The sequence below is a fragment of the Globicephala melas genome, chromosome 12 (assembly GCF_963455315.2).
Source record: "Globicephala melas chromosome 12, mGloMel1.2, whole genome shotgun sequence".
Lineage (NCBI taxonomy): Eukaryota > Metazoa > Chordata > Mammalia > Artiodactyla > Delphinidae > Globicephala > Globicephala melas.
In genome coordinates, this window is record NC_083325.1 from 42,818,123 (window position 1) to 42,841,234 (window position 23,112).

The 23,112-nt window shown below is 40.5% G+C and overlaps 1 protein-coding gene across 9 annotated transcripts in view; it reads right to left on the bottom strand.

Moving 5' to 3' along the window:
- The window catches only part of CCDC85A (coiled-coil domain containing 85A), a 198,940-nt gene that overhangs the window by 41,705 nt on the left and 134,123 nt on the right, over positions 1-23,112 (bottom strand). For 8 of the 9 annotated variants that reach the window (XR_011377911.1, XR_011377910.1, XR_011377912.1 and 5 more), the window contains exon 3: positions 6,858-6,934. The exons of the other annotated variant lie outside the window; for it this stretch is intronic. Coding sequence is in view for 5 of the 8 variants with exons in the window: in XM_030877279.3 (XP_030733139.2) it covers positions 6,858-6,934 (77 nt within the window). In the remaining 3 variants the exon portion in view is untranslated. The remainder of the gene's footprint in view (positions 1-6,857; positions 6,935-23,112) is intronic. 9 annotated transcript variants of the gene reach the window in all.

Genomic DNA, 23,112 nt, shown 5'->3' on the forward strand with positions numbered 1-23,112 from the left:
AAAAGGCAACACTGTTAAATATGAATTATTGATACCACAGTCCCTAACAGTGGAGTACCTTTTAAATTCAATAATTCTATTAATAAGTTTAATAAGTAGTATAGCTATGTTGCTTGTTGCATTTCTATTTCACCTATTTTCCCTCATGACAAGTAAGATTTCTCATCATGTAGCAGATTCTCAAACAAGAATCCTTAAGCATGAGGGGGTGACAGAAGAATGTTGCAAATCCCTTCACTCTGAGAGACTCCATGTTGCTTTAGACATTTTTGCTGTGAGCTTTACTCTCTTTGATATTTTCTGATAGATTTTCGCTTTTCCCTTAATCCAGTCTCCATGTATTTAGGTTCTCCAGCATGACTTTCCCCCATCAACTTACTTCCCATATCTGTCTCTTTTATTCCAATACACCCACACCACTTGTGTAGTACCCATCTCCTTTGAAAACTCTATACAGAAAAAGCTTTTTTCCTTTTCTTTAATTATATAAATCATGGTGATTTAGAGAAAATTGTAATCCACAAGCACTATTTCTCTGGTGGAGTCCATTTTTTCCCCAAATATGGCTCTAGCAGCAACCAACCCTTAATGGATGTAACTAATTTCTTCTATCAGTAGCATCCAGCTTCTACTCAGGTTGTGCAACATAATTAGAGTTGCTATCCATGAAAAACTTTTTTGTGCAAGTTGCCCCTCATGAGTGCCACAGAGGTAATTTCCATGCAAATAACAACTGAAGGATACCACCTTCCGCTCTTAGCATCCTCGAAAACACTACTCTGTGTCTGCTTTTGTGCTATAGTTACTGAATTTTTCTTCCAGAGCAGTTCCAACCGTAGAAGAGCCATATATTTATGACCCGATAAGGCAAAAATGACTTGCAAAACATAAAGTCAGAAAATGTGGAAAGGAGAAAGAGTGACACAATAGATAAATACTTCCATAGCAAAACAGGAAAAGCACAGGAGGGAAATCTACATATCAGAGAGAAACAACCCTCCCCGCCCCCCCAATCTCTGCCCAGCACGCCGGCAATCTGCATAAGCACACAGGTGAGGGAGCTTTTCCCGAGATGAGATGCTGGACCTGGGGTGTGTTGCCATGGAAGTGAGGGGCTCGATTTCTTCAGCTCCTGGGTACCCTCCCTCAGCACTTCTGGCAATGGTGACAGCTTCTTTCCTTTGTTCAGGAACTGCTCTGAAAATGGCTCTGTCTCTTTCCCAGTGCACTGAAAGACTGCATTGTTGAGGCCACCTTGCAACTGAATTACACGAGAGGGAGATTTTTCATTTCCACTCCTAAAATTAGACTCTTGTGTGTGTGCTAGCACAACAGAGAGAGAAACACTTGCTGAAAAGGGCCCACTCAGTGGTGCTCCAAGTTGCCAGTGCCTTTCTAACACATTTGCTGAACCCACAGCACAGGGCAGGCATAGGACACCAGGCACCTACGCTGATGCTGGAAAACTTGCTCGTTAAAACCCTGGTCTCAGGAGGTGGGTGGTTTGTTCTGGGGAGGGTCTCTGAGGCATAAAGGACACATAGCGCTTTCCAAGCAGATGTTGGTGCCAGAGTATTAGAGGAGAAGACAGGTTTCCCAGTAAGACTTGTAGCAAATGTACTTAATTGGCTTTGGATTTACAGCAAACTGCTTGCTTCTTGTCTTTAGCCCTCTCCATAATGCAAACTCCAAACTCAAAACAAGATAGGTGAAAATAGCTTTAAAAATATTAGTTTTTACCTTATGGTTGTATCTGAAAAGTAACTGATGTCTTCAAAGGATAGTATTATTTATAATAAAATCATCAGATATTCTTCACTATCCACTAAGATATTTTCTCCTTGAACAGACTGCATTGCAGACATAGCACATAAACATATTGGCTAGGTCTGGATTAAAAAAAAACTTTGTGACCATCGAGAAAAGGACAATGGAATGAGCAGAGAGATCCAAGCAAGGGTTTTGAATTTAGGCTAAAATATCAAATGTCACTGGGAAACGCCTTGAAAACCACTACCGTATCTATGTTTCCCTACCCACCTACCTCCAAATCATCTGAACGGAAAGACCTTCTCTGACCACGTTCTGTTAAGTATGAATTTTTCATGCAGATATGGGTCTGTGGGTTTGTACAATAAAACTTTATGATTCTGAAGTATCTGGGAAACACGTCAGGGAGGAGAAGGCTCTAAAATGCATTTTTCTTTCATTTACGATACTGCGGCTTGAAGAACAATACTTCCCTTAAAAGCAGGAATAGAATAAACGTCTAACAAATCTTAGACGGCTAAGCAGATCCAATGTTAATTTTTAAGATAAGGGTTAAAAAAACAATTTGACAATGAGATAAAAATAGATTTAGCAGCTTAATTCCAGTGAAGTAAGTTAATGGTATGCAATGACTGATGGGGGGCACTGCGTGTACACTAGAAGGAACACTGAATAGGCCTGTGTCTTAGCCTGAGTCTGTCTGTAATCAGCTGTCTGCCCAGGACTATACTCCCAGACTCTGTGAACCTTATATGCTTTTTCTAAGGGAGGGGATTGTCCAATCTCATATGTCAGGTTCTAGTCAGATTTGAAAATTAATGCCTTTTTATCCAGAGCAAGCTTGTGTTTATGTGTAAATATACCTGAGATAGAAATGTTGCTTTTAAATTTGATATGAAATTCCTTTACAACTACAACTTTACACCATCTCAGGTCTGTAATTTATAAATGCTTACTTATGACATTGTGGGTGACTTTACCTCATTGGATTTGAAAGTTAACAAAATTTCATAGCTAGCAGCTACATTTATTTAAGTGACAACACACAATCTTCATTTAGGGTTCATATTGTATTAAATATGTACACAGTGGAGCTGACAGACCAGTCTGAGCAGTTTTAGCATTACAGGTATATATTATGAGAGGGTAGATGCAATCGTGTGAAATATTTTTAAATGTAATCTGTAAAAAATGTTCATGTTAGTTTATGTGTTCAAGGAAGATAATATCCCAGGTCCAGGTTATCTTTAGTGATCACTTATACCAACTTTCAAAAGAGCATCTTCAAGGTTAATCCTTGTTGTCTCATATGGCAGGATTTCCTTCTTTTTCAAAAGGCTGAATAATGATCCATTATATGTTTATGCCACATTTTCATTATCTATACATCTGTTGATGTACCTTTAAAGTTGCTTCCACATCTTGGCTATGGTTAATAGTGCTGCAATAGACACAGGAGTTTCAATATCTTTTTGAGATCCTGATTGCAGTTCTTCTGGGTGACTATCTGGAAGTGGGATTGCTGGATCAAACGGCAATATTATGGCAAGAGAAATAAGCCAGCCACAGAAGGACAAATACCCCATGATTCCACTTATATATATGAGGTGTCTGACACAGTCAAACTCACAGAAGCCAAGAGCAGAGTGGTGGTCGCCAGGGGCTAGGAGAGGGGCAGGGGGAGATGGGGAGTCACTAATCAGCACGTATAAACTTTCCGTTACGCGAGATGAGTAAGTTCTGGAGATCGGAAGCACGACATCATGCCTGTAGATAACAATACTGTATTAAATGCTTAAAAATCTGTCAAGAGGGTAGACCTCGTGTTGTCTTCCTCGCAAAATAAAAACACAAGTAAAAAGGCATTTTCTTTTCAAATAATACCTAGCAAATACTACTGCATTTTCTGACATTAATGAGACTGTTCTGACTTTAAGACACCTTTGAAATATTGCGTTTCCTAACTGGACGTACAGCGTAGCTCAGTGATCCTTGGAGGATGTTGCAAAGGCTGCGGCAGAGCCGAGAGCTCTGTGCTTACTAGGTGCTGATCGGCCGTGGCATCCACATTGCATTTCATCCATGCCTTCTGTGAGCTCCTCTTCCCCACCAGACAGAACCAAACTCAATCTTCACTGCACTTTCCTATCTATTTTCTAAAAAAAAAAACCCTTCTTTCTGGGACCTGGTAACTTCGCATGGGTATAAGACTGGACCCAAGCTTTAATTACACTTAGGCCTATGGAATACAAGAGCTGGGAGGAACCTTGTCATTTACACATCAAGAAATGGAAGCCTTTGCACCTAACCAGAAGGATATCCACAAGCATTTATGACACTCATCCTGTTTATCTTTAAATACGTATTTCTAGAGCAAAGTTGTGACTTTCTGTTCATTATACACAGTTTTATATAAGGAATGAAAGTAAGCATTAAGGACATTTCTTCATCCAGGAAAAGGTTTTATGTAATTAGTCTAAATACTAAACTAACAGCAAAGGACCTTGCTACAGATATCACAAAAGATATCTGATATACTTGGAATTCCAATTGCCAACTATATTCTTATTACTGTTTATCCAAAGACAAGTGGACATATTTTTATAAATTTGGGAGTAAAAAAATAATACCTTCTAATCAAGGCACAGTGAACAAGCTCTTATAATTGGAAATCAAGTGTTCAGATACTGATACTAATTTATGCAAGGATGTCAACTTGTCACATTGAACTGACCTTGCAAATCAGCTCACATCATGCAGTCATAAATCCTTTCTGCAGGGAAATCTCACAATTATTTGTTTTAGTACCAATAAACATCTAAGAATAAATGACATATGTCTTTGTGCTAGTCGGCCCAAGTCTCAGAGTTCCACGAGGATTCACCTGACATGATTCCCACTGCTCTAAGGTCCATTTACTGTTTTCCATCCTCAGATCTCACCTACTGTCCCTGTTCATTTCAGTTGTGTTTATACAATACAAGTAGTTGCAAACTGTGGTTCTATCATATCTCTTAGCTATAAACGAAGGCAATGCTCTCAAATACAGAAATTTAACAGAAATAATGTTTATGAACTGAGATAGATATTCGTTGCATAAGTCCAATAGCATATTTCAAACAACAGATTTTCTTTGCATTAAAGTGCTTTGGACACGTAAAGAGCTGTTTAATTCTAAAACATTGTTTTTCCATTTTATCATCACTGAAATCAGCAAGAATTGGACATGGTATAATTGACAACATTTTTTTCTTTCTGAATAGTACACATGATAATGGTGCTTCTCACATCAATAACATCTTAAGTTCAATAAAACATGGTCTTTCTTAGCCATTTCTTGTGGGGAAAAACAACAACAACAATCTTCTTAGATAAAAAATAGCAATGCATTTAAAATTATACGCATTTTGGAGAAAATAGTTTAATTTGGAAAGCGGTTTAATCTCTTCTACTCTTAACTACGCAAGCATTTAAACATGCGCACACATATCAAGTATAGTTGAGGACTCTTCTGATTCCCCTGGACTCTTCTCATTTCCCTTTCAAGGCCTCTAACACTCACTTTCACAGAGTTTTAAAAATCAACCTTATAATTATTTTTGTGCCTCTTTTTCAGTAAGACAGCACACATGCACTCATTCAATTCTCGGTATGAGTTTCAATCCTCACTCAGAGAAAAACCAAGAAACATTATCTCTTTTTTCCCTCCTTCTTGTCACTTACATTCCCAGTTGCCCGAGAGATGGTATAACCGTATATAAAATAATTACATCTTTTAGGTTTCTTGGAACAGAGACGTTAGATGTTGTCCGTTAAGGGTATTAGCACAGTTATACTCTGAATCCAATATAAAAGGGAAAACGGCAAAGAAATTTAAAAAATGAAAAGTGTAGAAGAGCACAGGAAAATACTCTACCAGTAGTATTTTATTTCATAATGCAAACAATCCTTTCTGTCATCATGAGCATTGACATATGCACAGTTTGAGAAGGGTGAGAAATAGACTAATTTCATTTAATCTCGTGATTTCTATCTGGATGGCTGGCCAGTGGAAGAAAGAGAGAGGCATTCCCACATGCAGTACCTGACAGCTCAAATCATCATCAGTGGGCAAAACTAGTTTAAAAGTGAAACGAGATTAAAAAGACCTAAAATATCTTTCCAAAGCCTTTGCATTAATTAAGTCTTTGTAATAATGTTTATATGTCTTCTCCTGAATTATAAACAGTCTTTGTCTTGACATTTAAACTGTTTACTAAGCTGTTTGAGTTTTAATTTTCTCTTAGTCACTTATGAAATAGAAATAGTCACCAGAATGTAGAAAGAACACTAGCGACTAAATGCTGAGAAGACTCCTTTTTATGACATATTAAAAGACATTACCGTTTACCCGGCTGTCAAGGAAACCAAGCTAGAATGAGTAGATTTGTTCAACTCTTCAACAAAACATTTCCCAAGAACCACGACCTCAACCAACATCATTCTCACCAAGGTATCAGCCCGTGGAAAAAGTTTTTACAGTAAAACATATGGCAAGGCGTTAAATCCCAGAAATAGTGCCATTCTACATTCATCGGGGAAAAAAATTAAGCCCCAAAGTAAAAACTGTCAATTACTGTGATTGCTTTGTTGCCCTGAAAGAGTTCAATTACATCACAAAGAATTTTAGAAAGTACTCATTTAATTAAAATATGAACTCTTCAAGCTACCTGCACCTTTCCCTAGCTCATAAAGGAGCACATTTTCCATTTAAATAAGAGTCCGTTCCCTATATTCACCAACAACATGCATGACGGATGTGAGCAGTACCATCAAAGCACTTTCTACTTCTCTTCATTTTCTCTTTCTTCTTCCTTTCAAAATGATTTTACATTCATGTTTTAGACATCTGTGCCCTTTAGTATCACACTTAAGAATCCGGACAGTATGATGGGTAAGGGGTTGATTACGGAAAGTAATCACGCTCTACGTTGATGAATGGCTGTTGACAAAATGATTTCTATCATGTAACTGAGACTTTAAATTCCACATAAAATGCTACAACTCAAATGACACTGACTAGCTATGAGCTTCTGGAAGTCACCCACCTGGGGCAGCATGCGATTTTCCTCCTCCAGCTGTCTTACTCTTGCCTCCAGCTGCCTAACATAGGACAAGGTTGATTCTAAAATTGAAAAGAAAGAACTCACATTATACACACAGGTCTTGTTTGGTACACTGTCAGGATGTTTCTGGCTCCATTTATTCAAATCAGGTAGTGACTACTTAATCTGATATTTAGAAAAAAAGATTTCTCCCCAGAAGAACAATAACAGAAGCCATTAAAACCATAAGCAGTCTGAACAACTGCACAGTGTTAAGGAGAATCAGAGAAATTTACAGGTGGTTAAGACTGCAGGTGTCTGCACACCATGCAGCCTTCAGAACATTAGACACGTTGAAGACAGTTATTCCCTCTTTTCTACTTATTTTGCGTATGTATTTTAAGCTTTCCCACACACAAGACTTCTTGTAACATTCATTATAACAGAGAAATCACAAGGTCTTTTAAAAAAATAGAAAAGAAGAAGATATTTAAAATATCCAGCTCCCTTCATTTTCTCAATAAACTTTTCAAGTCTTAAGAGCAACATTTTGTTTTTCTCACAAATCTATAGATAGTAGGACTATACCTAGAGAACAGCTACAAAGGGGCTAAATAATGTTAGTCTGAATTTTGACTTTGGCCGAGCATGACAGAGACTCAAGCTTTTCCCTTTTTAGGTAAACCAGGGCAGACCTGAAATTTGTTGTTTTCATTTCTTCAACAAGCTCAGGTGTGTGCTGACAGCTCAGAATCAGCATCATGCTCAGTATCTGTTCCACAGCAAAACTCTCGATTTTATAGTTTTACATTATGAAAAAGTTCACCCGTGGAGCAAAGTGGAGTTTTCATTTTGAGGACCCATCTGACAGAGTCTCTTCTTCATTAAATCCAAAATAATCAACTGCACAGCATCATACTGCAACATAGTTGCAATTCATTCATTACCGAAGAGCAAACATATTTCAGGTATAGTGAAATGTACATGGCCAAAGAATCCCTGCAGAGCGTATTTCCACAGTTAGTTTTAAAGCAGCAGATCATGTGCATGTTCCTCAGCCTCAAAAACACAAAACAGCAAGAGGCAAGGCCAAGAAGATAGTGCATTTCAGAAGGAAACATTTGGAGCCCCTAATAATCTGCAGTTAGGACGGATAGGATGCAAATTAATACCTTGATCTGAAATTCATCATGGAAACTCTTAATTTTTATATGAAAAAATTGGTTATATGAACCCAATTCCATTGTGTGACCGCCAAAGCAACAAGGTAACATTTTATTTTCTTAAAATACATAAGAAACTTCAGTCCTTAATTCACAAATGTAAAAATTAAACTCATCCCTAACCGGTTTACAGCATGCCTGTTTTCACAAATGTTTGCAGAAAGTCCCCATCACTAACATTAATATAACCATCCACTGATCTCACACCAATGGTGATGACTTGCCTTGAGCATTTCTCAACAAGACAGAAACACAAGGTAAAGGAAGCTAAAGACGTTTGCTAGAAATATGCTCTCATTTTTTTAGCTCAGTGAAATGTTAAGTGTTTGCTCTATGGACTCGTCAAAAGGGGAAAAAAAAAAGTATCTGGCATAAATGAATAACCAACTTATTGATTTCATGAATCTGCTTTACTCTAGCAAATAAGTGATTTGCTGATCATCAAAATGTGAATGTAGATTGCCTGATTTACAGTTTTGCAAGCTCCCCTCTCTACTCTAAAAAAACAACCGCTTGATAAGGGTCATTCGAGTGAAAAGTTGCTCAGAAATAGTCTATTTAAACCATAAACAAATAAAATTCTTTTTTCCTTTGTTCACAATTTACACCATATCTTTATTGTCCCTATACTGCATCAACCTTAAGGCTGTGATACTGAAAGCAGCCGAAATGACTCTATACAGAGTGATTCAGGTGACATTTGAAAAATGCCACTGAATGGATTTTAACTCAGTAACTATCTTCAGTCACTTTAATCTATTTCTCTTCTTTAAATCTTTGCAGTTTACATATTTGATGCTTTCATTAAGTTTCTACTTACATTAGGAAAGTCACATCATGTCAGTTCCCAAAAAGGGTAAATTCTTGAATTTGGAAAACATTCCTTAACTCCAATTTTTAATGTCAAGCTACAACAGATGAAGTCCAAATCTCTGTTTCAAAGCATTCACTGCAAATATGGGCAGGGACAGGAAATGATAGGGAAGATTTTTCGACAGGTAACGTAAAAAAACAAATTAGCTCCAAGGTAAAGGCAAAGCTAGGGAAAGTTTTGAGTTCATTTGCTCCACAAATACTGATTGCGTCCCTGACGTGTGTTGGGCACTACGAGGGTTGGAATGAAGAAAAGGCAGTTATTGCAAGTCTTAAGTTTCTCAGAATGCAAATTTCATTTTAGGATTACACATCCATGTGCTATGTTCCAGAAGTCCTGTTGTTCCAAACTCACTCTCTTTTGCAATTATTATTTAACAATGAACAGATACGATGAATGAAAACACTCGTGTGTGTATGTGGGTGGGTGGGGTTTGGGGGACAGGAAGTATAGTTAATCTGCATGAATAAAAGAGAATTCACGCTGTTAGTTGTTTAATTCATCAAGAAACTTTTTATATACTCCTTTTATATGGGAGTGGAGCAGGCAGACTTTTTTCTGGAATATACTGGAAGATCATCACTGGGTCCCCGAGTCCCTGTATGAAGAGCCATTGAGGAAAGCATCCAATCCTTCAATTGTGACATGAGAGAAAAATAAACATTTGTTTTGTTAAACCCTCATGATTTCAAGATTTATTTGTTATTGCATCGTAGGCTAGCCAAGCCCAACTACTAGTATATTACGAATAATGGGACAGAAAATATGTAAACGTTTTAATAAAACATAATAAAGTATAAGAAATTCCGCTTTAAAAAGTACACCGCAATCCACATCCCAGTCCTACTTGATCATTAGAAAAAAAAGATAAAATCTTCTGTGTAAGAAAGAAAAGGAGCCCCTTGTGTGCTGGAATATCTTTGACCATGTCTCCTACAGTCTCTTCCCCAAGCTGCTGCTTCCTTTTCCTTCCTTACACAAGGACCTTCCAGAGTGGTGTCAACTATAAGATACACACTTCCATTACACCCAGGAAGTGTGGAGTACCACTGTGCTCCCAAGAGAAGTACATGACAAAAATTGGTGCTTTATTATAAAGGGATACATACATGCACGTGTATGCACACACACAACTGCATTAGATGCACGTGCATGCACACACACAAACGCATTAGAATGTACTATCATTTGAACTGATCATTACATTTATACCAGTGGCTGACAGCTGTTAAAACAGATTTCAGAATGTCATTTTGGCTTTCAGAACTCTGAGAATGAGGTTCCAAAAGAAAATCAAGGCTCCTGCAGAAAACAGCCAAATACGAGGCTATACTATACATCAGGGGGAACCAGGAACCAGGCCTCACAGCAGGAGGTGAGCAGTGGGTGAGCAAGCGAGCATCATCTGTACTTAGCCCTTACAGCCGCTCCCCATGGCTCGCATTACCACCTAAGCTCCGCCTCCTGTCAGATCAGCGGGCAGCATTAGATTCTCATAGGGGCGTGAACCCTACTGTGAACTGCGCATGCGAGGGGTCTAGGTTGTGCACTCCTTATGAGAATCTAATGCCTGATGATCTGAGGCGGAGCTGAGGCAGTGATGCTAGCGTTGGGGAGGGGCTGCAAATACAGATGATCATTAGCAGAGAGGTTTGACTGCACAGAGACCATAATAAATCGCTTCCAGACTCATATCAAAACCCTATCAGTGGGACTTCCCTGGTGGCACAGTGGTTAAGAATCCAGCTGCCAATGCAGGGGACATGGGTTCCAGCCCTGGTCCGGGAAGATCCCATGTGCTGCAGAGCAACTAAGCCCATGCACCACAACTACTGAGCCTGCGCTCTAGAGCCCATGAGCCACAACTACTGAGCCTGTGTGCCACAACTACTGAAGCCTGTGTGCCTAGAGACTGTGCTCTGCAACAAGAGAAGCCACTGCAACGAGAAGCCCACGTACCACAAAGAAGAATAGTCCCCGCTCGCCACAACTAGAGAAAGCGCACATGCAGCAACAAAGACCCAATGTAGCCAAAAAATAAATCAATCAATAAATTTATAAACAAAACAAAACAAAACAAAACACCCTATCAGTGAGTGCCAAGTGAAAACAAGCTCAGGGCTCCCACTGATTCAGCATTATGGCGAGTTGTATAATTATTTCATTATATATTACAATGTAATAATAATAGAAATAAAGTGCACAATAAATGTAATGCGCTTGAATCATCCCGAAACCATCCCCCCAACCCAGCTCCCGTCTGTGGAAAAATTGTCTTCCATGAAATGGGTCCCTGGTGCCAAAAAGGTTGGGGACCGCTGCTCTATGTAGATATACAATATATTAAAGAAGGATCCTATCTTCAAGAAGTATATAACCAGTTGAGGGGCGATAAGGAGGAAAAAAAATAAAGCAATAGGTAATATGATATTCAGAGCTAAATCATGTGAAACAGGAGTACAAAAAGATCAATATTGGCTGCAGTTCTTCTGAAGGAGAAACTTGACTAATGGATCAACAGAAGCTTGAGAGACAGAGATGCTGGTAGAGCCACAGGATGGACAAGAATGATCCTCTTGTAAACAGGGAAGAGGGAAGGAATTCACTTGAAGGAAGAGAGAGGGACATACTGGAAGCAGAAGGAGGAAAAGCCAAGTTGCATCCCACATGCAGGGATCTAAAGAAGCCAGTGTCAAATCACAGCCATGCAAACGGTGAGATTTGCTTTTAACTTCCCCCCAAGGGCATTTTACTTCTCTTTCCTGGGAAATCTCTGGACATCTGCACATTAGAAAAGCCAGGTTAAGCAAACAATACCAATGTGAAAATCCAATGACATTCTCAAGAGGTTCTTCGGGTAAATCTTGGGCATGTTCTCAAAGCAGAAACCATTTTTTCCATGTATCTCACTTTTCTCTGAACCTACACGTAGAAGTTCACAGGACCTCTTGTAATAAAACAAGTATGAGAAACAGAAGAATTCCACTAACACACATCTAATTGATTCCAATTTGAGAACTGGAATGTACCTAAGAGATTCCCTAATCCAACCTGTCCCCCATCCTGACTCACTTGGCAGATAAGAGAATAAAGCCCAGAAGGTAGTGAACTTGGCCTCTAACACTGGGGATTAGTTATACATATACATTCAAAAGATTCTGTTTCATTCCTGGGACATCACAGGGATTCCCATCCCGGATCTTCTAATCACTGAGATGTCAAGCTTCTCACGTACACAGTTAAATTCTAACTTCTCCTTTTTTCTTCCTGATTGTAGATATTCTGGATGGACTTTTACCTTTAAAATAACTTGATATTCTCCTTGGACAATATCCTGGACTTAATTTCACTTCGATTTACCTGAAATGCATTCAATCATATAAAGTAGCTCGACTTTCTTCTCTGCTAGTTTGAAAATACTCTGGTTGAAATATTAAACCCTCTAATTTCCCCCTTGATTTCTAAAGCAGTGTTTCTCTCCCTGGGGGAATCCCGTCCTTGACATCAGCCAAGGATTACTCTGACTATCGTACATGACAGGTTTACTGCTGATATTTGCAACTGTCTAAGGTTGGTCAAACTTCTGAGTAGTTTTGATTAGATGAAGTGCTGTCTGGTCTTCAAAATTTCAGGGCGAAAAATAAAACCTGGTAATGGTCCATTCTAAAACAAATTACAGCATTTGGAAGAATATAAAGGAGGACAGTCATCTGGAAGACTGTAGCTGCTGTGGGTTCATAGATGTTAGCTTTTCGGTGACTGAGTTAGTCTCCCTCGGCCAGAGAGAGTCCAACAGTCACATGATTTCAAATCTGGAGGCAAATCTCTTTAATAAGCCCCAACCTCTAAAGACAGTGCTTGAATTAGTTCCAAATTAATCCCACCATCCACAGGCTTTTACACATTCCGAAGGAAATGACTTCAGAACTATATATTTAAAAAATTATTACTGTTCTAAAAGTGTTTCTCTTTCTTCCTCAGGCAAGCAAAGTTCAGCCTCCTACTTAGAATTCGTATGAGCTCCAGAAGTATAAGTGATTACAGTTCTCACTATAATTTGATGCTTTACTTATTAAAAAAAAAAATCTTGTTGGCATCAGCAGTTTCGGATTTGCCTGGATATTTAACTCGGGCTGCTTTATTGGCAGAGGTAGAATTTTTAAATTTTTAATGGGAGCTTTAATTGTCCTAAATAGGTAAAAAAATGATGTCAGGTCTTGCTCTGGTCCATCATCTATGAAGCTAATTCTACTCTTGTCAGACCCTTCTCTCTGTGGCAATCTGAAAGAAATAGGAGATAGTTATTTTCTACCCGGTCCTCCCATGTAGAGACCTGTTCACTGTTATTCACTGGCCCCAACTTAGCTCTGGGTCTCTGCCCACACCTTCCCCTACCAAATAATCATTCCCAGCCCAGTCCATACTCCTTATTTCTCTATGCATGTTACGAAAAACAGCCTTCTAATAATTAGAATATCCAAAGATGAGAATATACTGCTTCAGATGATAACGTGATTCGTGTTCTTGGAAATGCTTGGAGAGCGCTCAATGAGGTGCTGCAAAGACTTCTATCTGTGTGTGCTGCTGGGCTAGTCCCTTTACCTCTGAAGATCAATAATTCTACAGTTTTAAATTCTGCTCCCTCCATAAATCTCGTTCATTTTCCTTCTTATCATTTGCCAAGAAATCATGTATTAGAGTGCCTTGTGGTGTTCCTTTACCTAGTTGTCTGTATGTTATTTACTTTCATGTTTTCATTTTTTGCCCAAATATGCTACTTGCAAATATTCCCTTGAACCCTACCCAGTGACTGTTGGTGTTTCCTGTAGGGATTTAATACATATTTATTGACTTCCTGTAATATCAAGACTTGGTCTTCACCCAATACTGATTATCTGCTGTGTGGCAGACACTGTTCTAGATGACGGAGATACAGCACCAAGCAAAAGTGATAAGCTCTGTGCATTCACAGAGTGCACGTTCCAGAGAGGAAGACCGACAGTGGAGAGCAAATACTCTCCCCTTTGTGGAGGCAACGTGCGCAATAAAGGCAACGAAACAGAACTAGCAGAGTTGAGCGGAAGTACAGCTACAGTAGGGAGCGTGGCCTAGAAGAGCTCTCTGGGGACTACAGCCTGCAAATGAGCCAACTATGCAAAGAGCTTGGAGAAGAGCGTTCTAGGCATCAGGAAAGGGGGGTGCACAGGCCCTGGCTGGGAAGACTCCTCTGCTGGAATCCAGCTGTGAAGGGGGAAGGGACAGCAGCTTGAAACCGGGATCCGTCTTGTCCCCTTCCTCCACTACTTAAATTTTTAAAAACCTTGTGCTCCCTTTGGCTGTTTACACTTAAACCTAGACTTGAACCCTTTGACTATTAGGTTTTCTTTGTGACAAAAACCTTAGCATTACATTTGGTTCCACCCTCTCACACGCCCCACTTCCCATCCATTGGGAAATTCTGTTGACCCTGCCGCCAAGATATCCTAAAAATCCAACCTCCCACTAGTCTCCTAACAGGTGTCCTCACTTCTATCTATCTTTGCCTCCTCTCCCAGGTCTACTATCATTCAAAGTCTATTTCAACCCCACGGCAGCCAGGGTTTTCCTTCTAAAATGCTAAGTCTGATCACATCGTTCTCCAGAACCACGCAGGAGCTCACCATTTTGCTCCATATAAAAGTCAAGGTCCTTAAAAAGGCCAGCAGGGCCCCATGTAATCTGGGGACCTGGTGCCTTTCTGACTTCATGACGTCACACCTCTGCTCCAGCCACAAGGCCTCCTTTCTGCTCCTGGACACCCCAGGCATACACTAGCTTTAGTCGTCCACACTCTCTGGACTGCTCTTCCCCCAGGGAGCTGCTTGGCCAATTTCCTCACTCTTACAAGTCTTTGTTCAGATCTCAGCTTCTCAGTGAGACTTACCAAGTCCTCTTCGTTTAATCCTGTAAACTACCCCCACCTCCACCCCACATTCTCCTGATCTCCTTTGGCCTGTTGTACTTCTTTATTTTTCTTCAAAATACTTTATCACTTTCTATCATATAAGTTAGCTTGTTCATATGTTATGTTTATTGTATAAGCCCTGTCTCTCTCCATCAGAATGTGAACTCCACAAGGCAGGGATCTTTGTCTGTTGTGTTGAGTGATGTACTCCAAGCGCCTAGAATAGTGTCTGCACATTAAAAAGTTATTGAATGAGTCAATCAACCCATTACACAGATAGTGCCCTGAAAAGAAATTATTTCATAGTACAGGTCTACAATTGTCAATCACTCCAGGTAAGACTGGGTTTGTATCTGAATGGAGCCTAATATCAATTCTGTTGTGCCACTGAACACGAAGAACATTCTAGAGAACATTAAACTTTGGATGGAAACATTAGGGAGGTTCTCAAATTATGTCAGATCTAATCACTGGTGGGTAATTTCAATAAAAAAATCTGGGGACTTCCCTGGTGGTCCAGTGGTTAAGAATCCACCTTCCAATGCAGGGGACGTGGGTTCGATCCCTGGTCGGGGAGCTAAGATCCCACATGCCGCAGGGCAACTAAGCCTGCACACCGCAATGAAAGATCCCACATGCTGCAATGAAGATCCTGTGTGCCACAACTAAGATCCGACGTAACCAAATAAAAAGAAAAAATAAATGAATAAATAAAATCTGAAATGTGTTTTCATCAGGCTCAAAAAAAATGTCTTAATGGGGGGGGGTGGCACATGGTGGCGGGGAAGGCGAGGAGGAAAGAGAAGGGAGAGTACAAAGAGGGATAAAGAGAAAGAGACAGACATAAAAAGTTACGGGAAATGTGCAAAACATGAACCATTTCTGCCAGTAACATCTTGGAATACAATATAAATGCCTTCATCTGGACATCTGCTTAAGTTGATAAGGTTCCCCCTTTGGTTAGAAATACCACTGGAAGGAATTTAAACTTCACCTGGACATTCTCCTTCCAGACACTCCCTGCGAGGGAGGGGTGTACCGAGGGGGAGGGCACAGGAGCGAGCATAGCTGTGGGGCACAGGGCAGGTGCCAGCTGGGCCCTGAGTGAGGGTCTCTGAGCTGTGAGAGAGCAGCCTGAGGAGGCCGGAGAGCAGCGGTCCATTCAAAACAGGTTATGTTTCTCCGTGAAGAGAAAAACCTGTCATTTCAAAGGAAAAGGAAACAGAGCAATGTGCTGTCCCGTTTATTAGAATGAAAGCTGGAAATACTGTATCCTTTTCCAAGAATGCTTTGACAGAAAAAAATCACGAGTGTGATCCCTCTAGTGCCATGCAAGTGGTATGTTCTTGGAAACAGTCCAGATTGTTTTCACTTATTATTTTCTGTAAAAGAGTAAATATAATAGTTAAATGGATATTGAAATCCAATGATTTGCACATAAACCAATTTAGAAAACAGAAAAGAAAATCAGGGTCTATGTCCTAACTTTGTTCCAGAAAATAATTACCAAAAATTTTTCAAGTTTCTCCTCTTTCCAAATGAGAGTGTTTTTAAAATGGGAGAGAATCGCATTTTGTTGCCTATTTGCTATCATCCACCTGTACCTCTTCCTGGGAACTGGCACCTGGGTGTTTCAGCTTCCATTTCTCTCTAGAAGCTAGAGGCTCCACGTGGCAAGGCCTTGCCTTATAGTTACTTTCCGAGCTGTCCTATGATTCGCATTAGCGCTATGTGCTAGAAGGTGTCCTGTGAATTTCTGATGAACGAATGTCCTCATCGTTCGGTTCCCAACTGCTCTGGCAGCTAACCCAAGTTTGTTGCTCCCCGAACAGCTTCAAGCAGTTAACTCAAAATGCAGTCAGATTTCCACCAAAAAATCACACAATAGCAAGCCATCGAAACTGAAGTCTGGCTTACAGTCTGGCTTTGTGTGCCCTAAAATTCCCTTCACTTCAACTTTTCCCTTTGAAAGCATCAGCTCCATGAAGGAGACACTAGGTAAGTGCACTGAACTGGCCTAAAGGACTGGAGACTCTATGGAAAATATTTGAAACTCTGAAGAGCTGTTTAGCATGAGTACCATTTTAACAGCTATTCAGGGTTAAAATGTGTCTTACTTTCCATTGTTATGTTGCTGCTGCTGCTGCTGTCATTTCCCAGAGAAAATGCTGCCTTTTCCCAATGCCAGAGGATAAAAATTGATGTCATTTTAAGAAATGTAACAATTTCCTTCACTGAATACAGCCCCCTTGTAAGTGCATCTTGTCAGCATTGTCAATGAACGAACAAGGAAGCAAATCTATAAGAAAACAAATTTTCAAAAGACAGTAAGTCTATAAAAATTTTATTTTCTCTTAGGATAATTATTTTGACTTTTTATGTATATTTAGATTTTTTAGAAGCCTGTGCACAGTTGTTTTTTTACTGTCATACATTGCAGCAAAATAAAAATATTTTTTATCATATTGTACAGCAAAGCGTCATTAATCTGGATTCTATCAATTGGGAATTCATAAAAATGTTGTTCAATTCAGCCTATATATACTCTCTGCAGTGGCTATGAAACAATAGCTGGCCAAACAAACTCATAGTGTAGCAATTAAGGAATAGTTGCCTTACACAAGAAAAGCAAAGTTTTCACAATGTTTTAGCATTATCTATCTGTACACAAAGTGATATGGACAGATAATGGATGAATGCAGTTAGTTAATGGATAAGTGTCGTTAGTTTAGATAAACAAAATTGGAAAGACCACATACTGTGGAACTTTTTTTGTTGTTAGCTATTTTAGCATGTATTAACAAGCCCTTTGTAATCACTTAACATACATTCATTGAGCACTTACTATGTGTTAGACACTCTTTCATGTGCTATAGACAGTCCACTGAAAACAAACAAAAAGGGCTCCTCTGCTCATGGAACACTCTAATACGGAAGACAGACAAGACAGACAGACATGCAGACACACACATAAATAAGCACACTGCTCCCCTGTACACCCTCCACCACTTTAGCTTAGATCGAGATCATCTGAGAAGATCTGAGGCATTCAACTTGACACTTGAATGCAAAGATTCTGGGAATGAACTCTCCAAACAGCAAGAACAGAATTTGCAAAGTCCCCAACATGGGAATGAGCCACAGGCACTCAAAGAAAAGAAAGAAGACTGAAGTGGCCAGAAAGAAGTGAGGAAAGTGAGGGGAGATGAAGTTGGAGCAGCAGAGACAAGACCCACGGTGTCAGCAAGCCCGTGTAAGGACCTGGGATTTTGTACTGTTTGGAGTGGGGAGCAATTTGGGGAAAAGAGGGATTGGTACATTCCACTGGCACCATCCGATGTATACTTTAAAAGGATCGTCTTGGCTGCTCTGTGAAAGACAGAGGAAAAACAGGATGAGAGTGAAGTTTGGGGGATGATTGAGGGGACCTCTGTAGGAGGTGGGCTGAGAGGTGACTGTGGGTTGTGAAGGAGCCATAGCCGTGGTGCACAGAGAAGTGGTCACATTCAACAAGCCTCCTGGGGAAAGAGACTAAGGACAAAGCATAGCTATGGAGCAAATGTGAGGTCTTACGAAGAAAAGGAACCGAAAGTAATGGCTACCTTTCCGGCAAGGGCAACCAGGGGATGGGGAGATGGCTTGGAGGTGGAGAGAAGTGGGGTTTGAAATCAAGAATTCTATTTTGTTCACATTAGGCTTAATATTTCTACTGGACATCTAAGGCAAGATCCAGAGGAGGCAGTTAAATATATGACTCTGCAGCTCCGAGAAGGGATATGGGGTAGTTTAAATGTGGAAGTCCCCAGTAGAGAGCTGCTGTCAAAAGCCTGCAGTTTGGAGAAGGGTCTGAATAGAGAAGCCTGGTGGAGGGGAAGAGCCACAGGGCAGGTGCACAGCCACAACCCCCGCCTCCCCAGCCCCGAGCCTCAGAAAGCTAAGCAAGCAGCCGGCTGCCTTTGTAGACACGACCACAGAGCTTGTGTATCTTCTGCTCAGGTACCTTTTAATTAGATCTCTCTCTCTCTCCTTTACTCTCACTGTGTTTCATTCCCAAATCCAATCCTCCCACTTCGCTTTCCTCCTGCTGCCTCCCTTTCAGCATGCCTCTCTTTCTCCTCCTCTTGGGGCCCCCTTGCCCTCCCACAGTAATTTTGGAAGGAGTAAAGTAAAGCACAGTGGCTAAGTGCTAGCTCTGTGGGTTTCAGTTTTCACGCAAATACGCACATAGAAATGGATGATCTTTAAGACCCACAATTCCTGGGTTACGATTATCATGTGTTTTACCATAATCCATATTAGTGGCTTAACCGCTAAAGGCAGCTAAGATAAAGGTTTCTAACAGTATATGTAAGTTATGTTGCTGTTCTTTCATTTATTCATTAAACAAACATTTATAGACTATCTACCATGCACAAAGCCTTGGAGAAGCAGAGAATATTTAAGATGATGTTGTTATGTTCTGAGAAGGGGAATAAAAGCACACTCATGTGACAGATGTATACCAGTTCTGATTAGGGCAGTTAAACATGTTTTAAGTGAATCTTTTAAACATTTAAAAATTCTATTCTTTAAGAACACCTACCCTTACAGATTTCTTTCCTCAACTGTGTACTTAAAAACTCCTTCCATGAAAGAAAGTTACAAGGCTAAGGAAAAAAAGACATCTCAATACAACAGAATATTACTTGATGACATTGTTGAGAACAAATTACTGAATGTTTGCAAAAACAAGGAGCCAGAAAACTATAAAAGCACTACTTAATCTCAGCATTTTATTTGACAATGGTATTCTAAACTTAAGATATCAAGCTTTTTTTTCCCACCACTGGAAAAATTGTAATGGGAAATAAATCTCAAAAGTCCTATTAAATACAGCCAACACAGGGCACCCTGGATGTGTTCACATTGGTTTTCACGCCCTTTGATTTTAGAGACACTTGACCGTAGTGCAGGAGGGAGGGCAAGTTCTGGCCAGGAAAACTCCTGCTGACCTCAAAGTTCCCTTGGGCTCTTCTCCATTCCCAAGGATTCGATCATTTTGTCTTCACTAAACAGTTATTAGGCAACAACAGACTAATCAATGTGGTCAAGCAAGTATGTCAGATGACACACATAATGGCTAATAACTTTAATTTGACTTAGCATGTATCAAGCACTTCGCTAAAAAGGCATAGGCATTTTTTCACGTGCACTAATGCATTTGATCCTCACTGCCAAACTAAGAAGCAGGTATTATTATTCCCATCTTAGAGATGAAAGATGGAGGCTTAGAGGTGTTGAGTAACTCCTCAAAGTAACAAAGCTAGTAGAGTGCAATTCTGGACCTCAAAGCCCACTCCTCACTGCTGGAGAACACAGACCCTGTGAAGAGGCAGAGGCAAGGCCAAATTAAACAATGGCCAAGGAGGGTGAGCAGCACCGATAGTCTGATTGATTTAAGGTCTCTCCCTCATCATTACACTTGAACGCTACACCATCACTCGATGAACGCATCTGTTGAAAGAAAACTCTGTTTTCCCTGAGATACAAAACAAATACATCACCCCTTCAATTCATACGGTTGTTCCTTCAGGTCAACAAGAGTCAGCCAAAGTGAAGGCAGCAAGTTTCACGGTCAACAACCACCAAACCATCCCCAGCTAAGTACCTGGATCTGCAAAGTCATTAGTGGGCTTCATAAATATAGATGCCATTCACAATGCAATCGTTGGACAATTTCACAAGCTTCTTACAATTCAGAAACCTGCAGGGTTAGAAGAAACTACTGGACAAAGGCAAAGAGCAGATTCTTCTGGCTAATGTCTAACCTGAGCTGTTTTCAAAGCAGCGGCTTTCCTGGATTCTCTTCTGAACAGCTGGGGAACCCAATGAAAGGTTCACTCTGCTTAATTTAATGTCACGGCTACCAATGCTGTTTAACCTTCTTCCTGGTGATAATAAAAGAGAATCTGTATATCACTTAACAGAAGCACCCAGGGAACATTAAGGTAGAATAAAACAACAGGCCCACGGCCCAGGTAAATCCAAATCCATGGAAAATGACAGACACCTCTTACATCTACAAATGTATATATCTTTCCATAATGCCCATTTTAATGAACTGACTTATAAAGAGATTAGTCTAAATAGCAACTCACTCGAAATTTATTTTCCTGTTGCTGTCTGTGCAGGGGTAACTGAGAGAGAATTCAGTCTATCATCAAGAGACACCACTTATCCTATCCCTGCTATCAAGCTAAGAATCTAGCTCCTAATATACATGGAGAAAAATGAATTACTCAGAAGAAGTGCACATAATTCTGAAGACAGTGCTCAATTCTGTGTAAATAAATTCCAATCAGCTTTATTTTTTTAGCGGCCTAGAAAAAATACTTGCTTTGTAATCACCACGATCACTAGGTATTTGATACATACGCAAGGAGAAAAAATTTTTAGAAGTTTAGTCAAGTCTCCCACATCAGAGCAGACAAGCTTCTAGCCCAGGAAGGAAATACCAAATGGAACCGTCTCATACCCACAGAATCAGGATACCTTTTACCACCATCTGCTCACTCAGATCTAAACAGCAAGCAGATGGTACAGTAGTTTGAAAGTTAACTTCAACAGGGCATCTCCCTGGAGCTCTAACCAGAATCCTTGACAGTGGAAGGATTCGGCCTCAGCTTTTTACACTTTCAGAAGCTAAGGTCTGTCTTCCGTTCAGTTCTCAGCACCTGGGCTCTACACTCACTGTCCAGTCACTTTGTGTGTGGGGTCCAGTGACCTCCCTAACCACTCTCCAGGACATTCCACAGGGTCCTGGTCTCTGGTACTTGAGTCTTCTGCATGCTTATTGTTTCTTTTATCATGTTGTCTTTTCCACATATTTTCTTCCACTTTTATCAGCACCTGAAAATATGCAATCTTTGTTTACTTCAAAAACAACCTTTGTCAAGAGTTCATTTGGTCTTTTAAAAACTTGTCTGGCTCTTAAAAGTTACCCTTAAATAAAAGGTTTTTAACTTGTTTAAAAAGCTCTTAATTTAGGCTACTGGTTTATATATTTTTATGCAATGATTTTTACAGTAAAATGGAGCATGTTGGATCCAAAGTCTTAGGATATTCTTTCCTGGACAAAGGATTGTGGTCTAGGGGTTAGAAGACTCTGCCTGGCTCTGCCCAACCTGCAGGACTCTTGAGAAGCTGCACACTTTGAATGCTTTTAATCTGCTCTGACAATCAAGACTCTAATCCCAGGACCTGCACCCAGACTTAAGCCACAAATCCAATGTCAGGCTGGGGACTGGAGCACGGCACCTTGAAGGAAAGCAGAGGCCAGGAAGGAAGGCAAGCAGTAGACCTTTCAAGGACATTTCTTAGGAACAAAGCTCAGGCAAGGAGATGACTGGGATTGCCCTGTGCCTGATTTCCAGGACCAGGCCTCTTTCCTGTTCACTGGCTTCCGCTAAATTTAGCTGGAAGTCTTCCAGACAGTTCCAGCCTTTATCTGACCCCACTCTATCTGTGCAATATTCTCTTTATGCTACTGTTAGAACCGAAGACACTCATCTGGGATCTGGCTCAGACTAGTAGTTAAGAGCCTGGAGCCAGACTGCCTGAGTCTGAATGCTGACTCAACGACCTCCTCTGTGGCCTTGAGCGATTTATTAAACTCCTGCGTCTCCGTTTCCTCATTTGCAAAGTGGATGAATAACAACCTTCCACTCAGCGGTAGGTACTGAGTGAGTTACTCTGTGTAGGCACTGGACAGTGGCTGGCACACAGTAAGCCCCAGCTATTACTAACACCGGCCTCCCTTCTAGTGCTAAGTGTCGTTGTGAGACCACCACCGCCGGCCCATGTCTCTGGCCCTCTGCGGCGGAGCAGGGTGCTTGCTCTGCCCCCTGCCTCCAGCACTGCGATGGCAGACAGGGCTGCGCTCCACATCTGTGCTGTCTCCCCTGGTCCTATGCATACGCAGTTCACAGGCTCTTCAGCCTTGCTTTACGGGCTGCTCTGCTCTCAGCCATACACACGAACACTGGCAAGTCACAGCTTCCACTGAGTGCAGCCTGACTACTGCATCAAGCACTGAACGCCAGCAAAGAGAATCTGTGAAATGGGAGTAAAAACCAGCCGAATACAAATGGGTAAGGTGATTCAAAGGAAAGGGAATGCCTGTGTTTCGGAACAGCACTGACTCAATGTGTACACACTTTGACTACTCTTTGTAAAGTG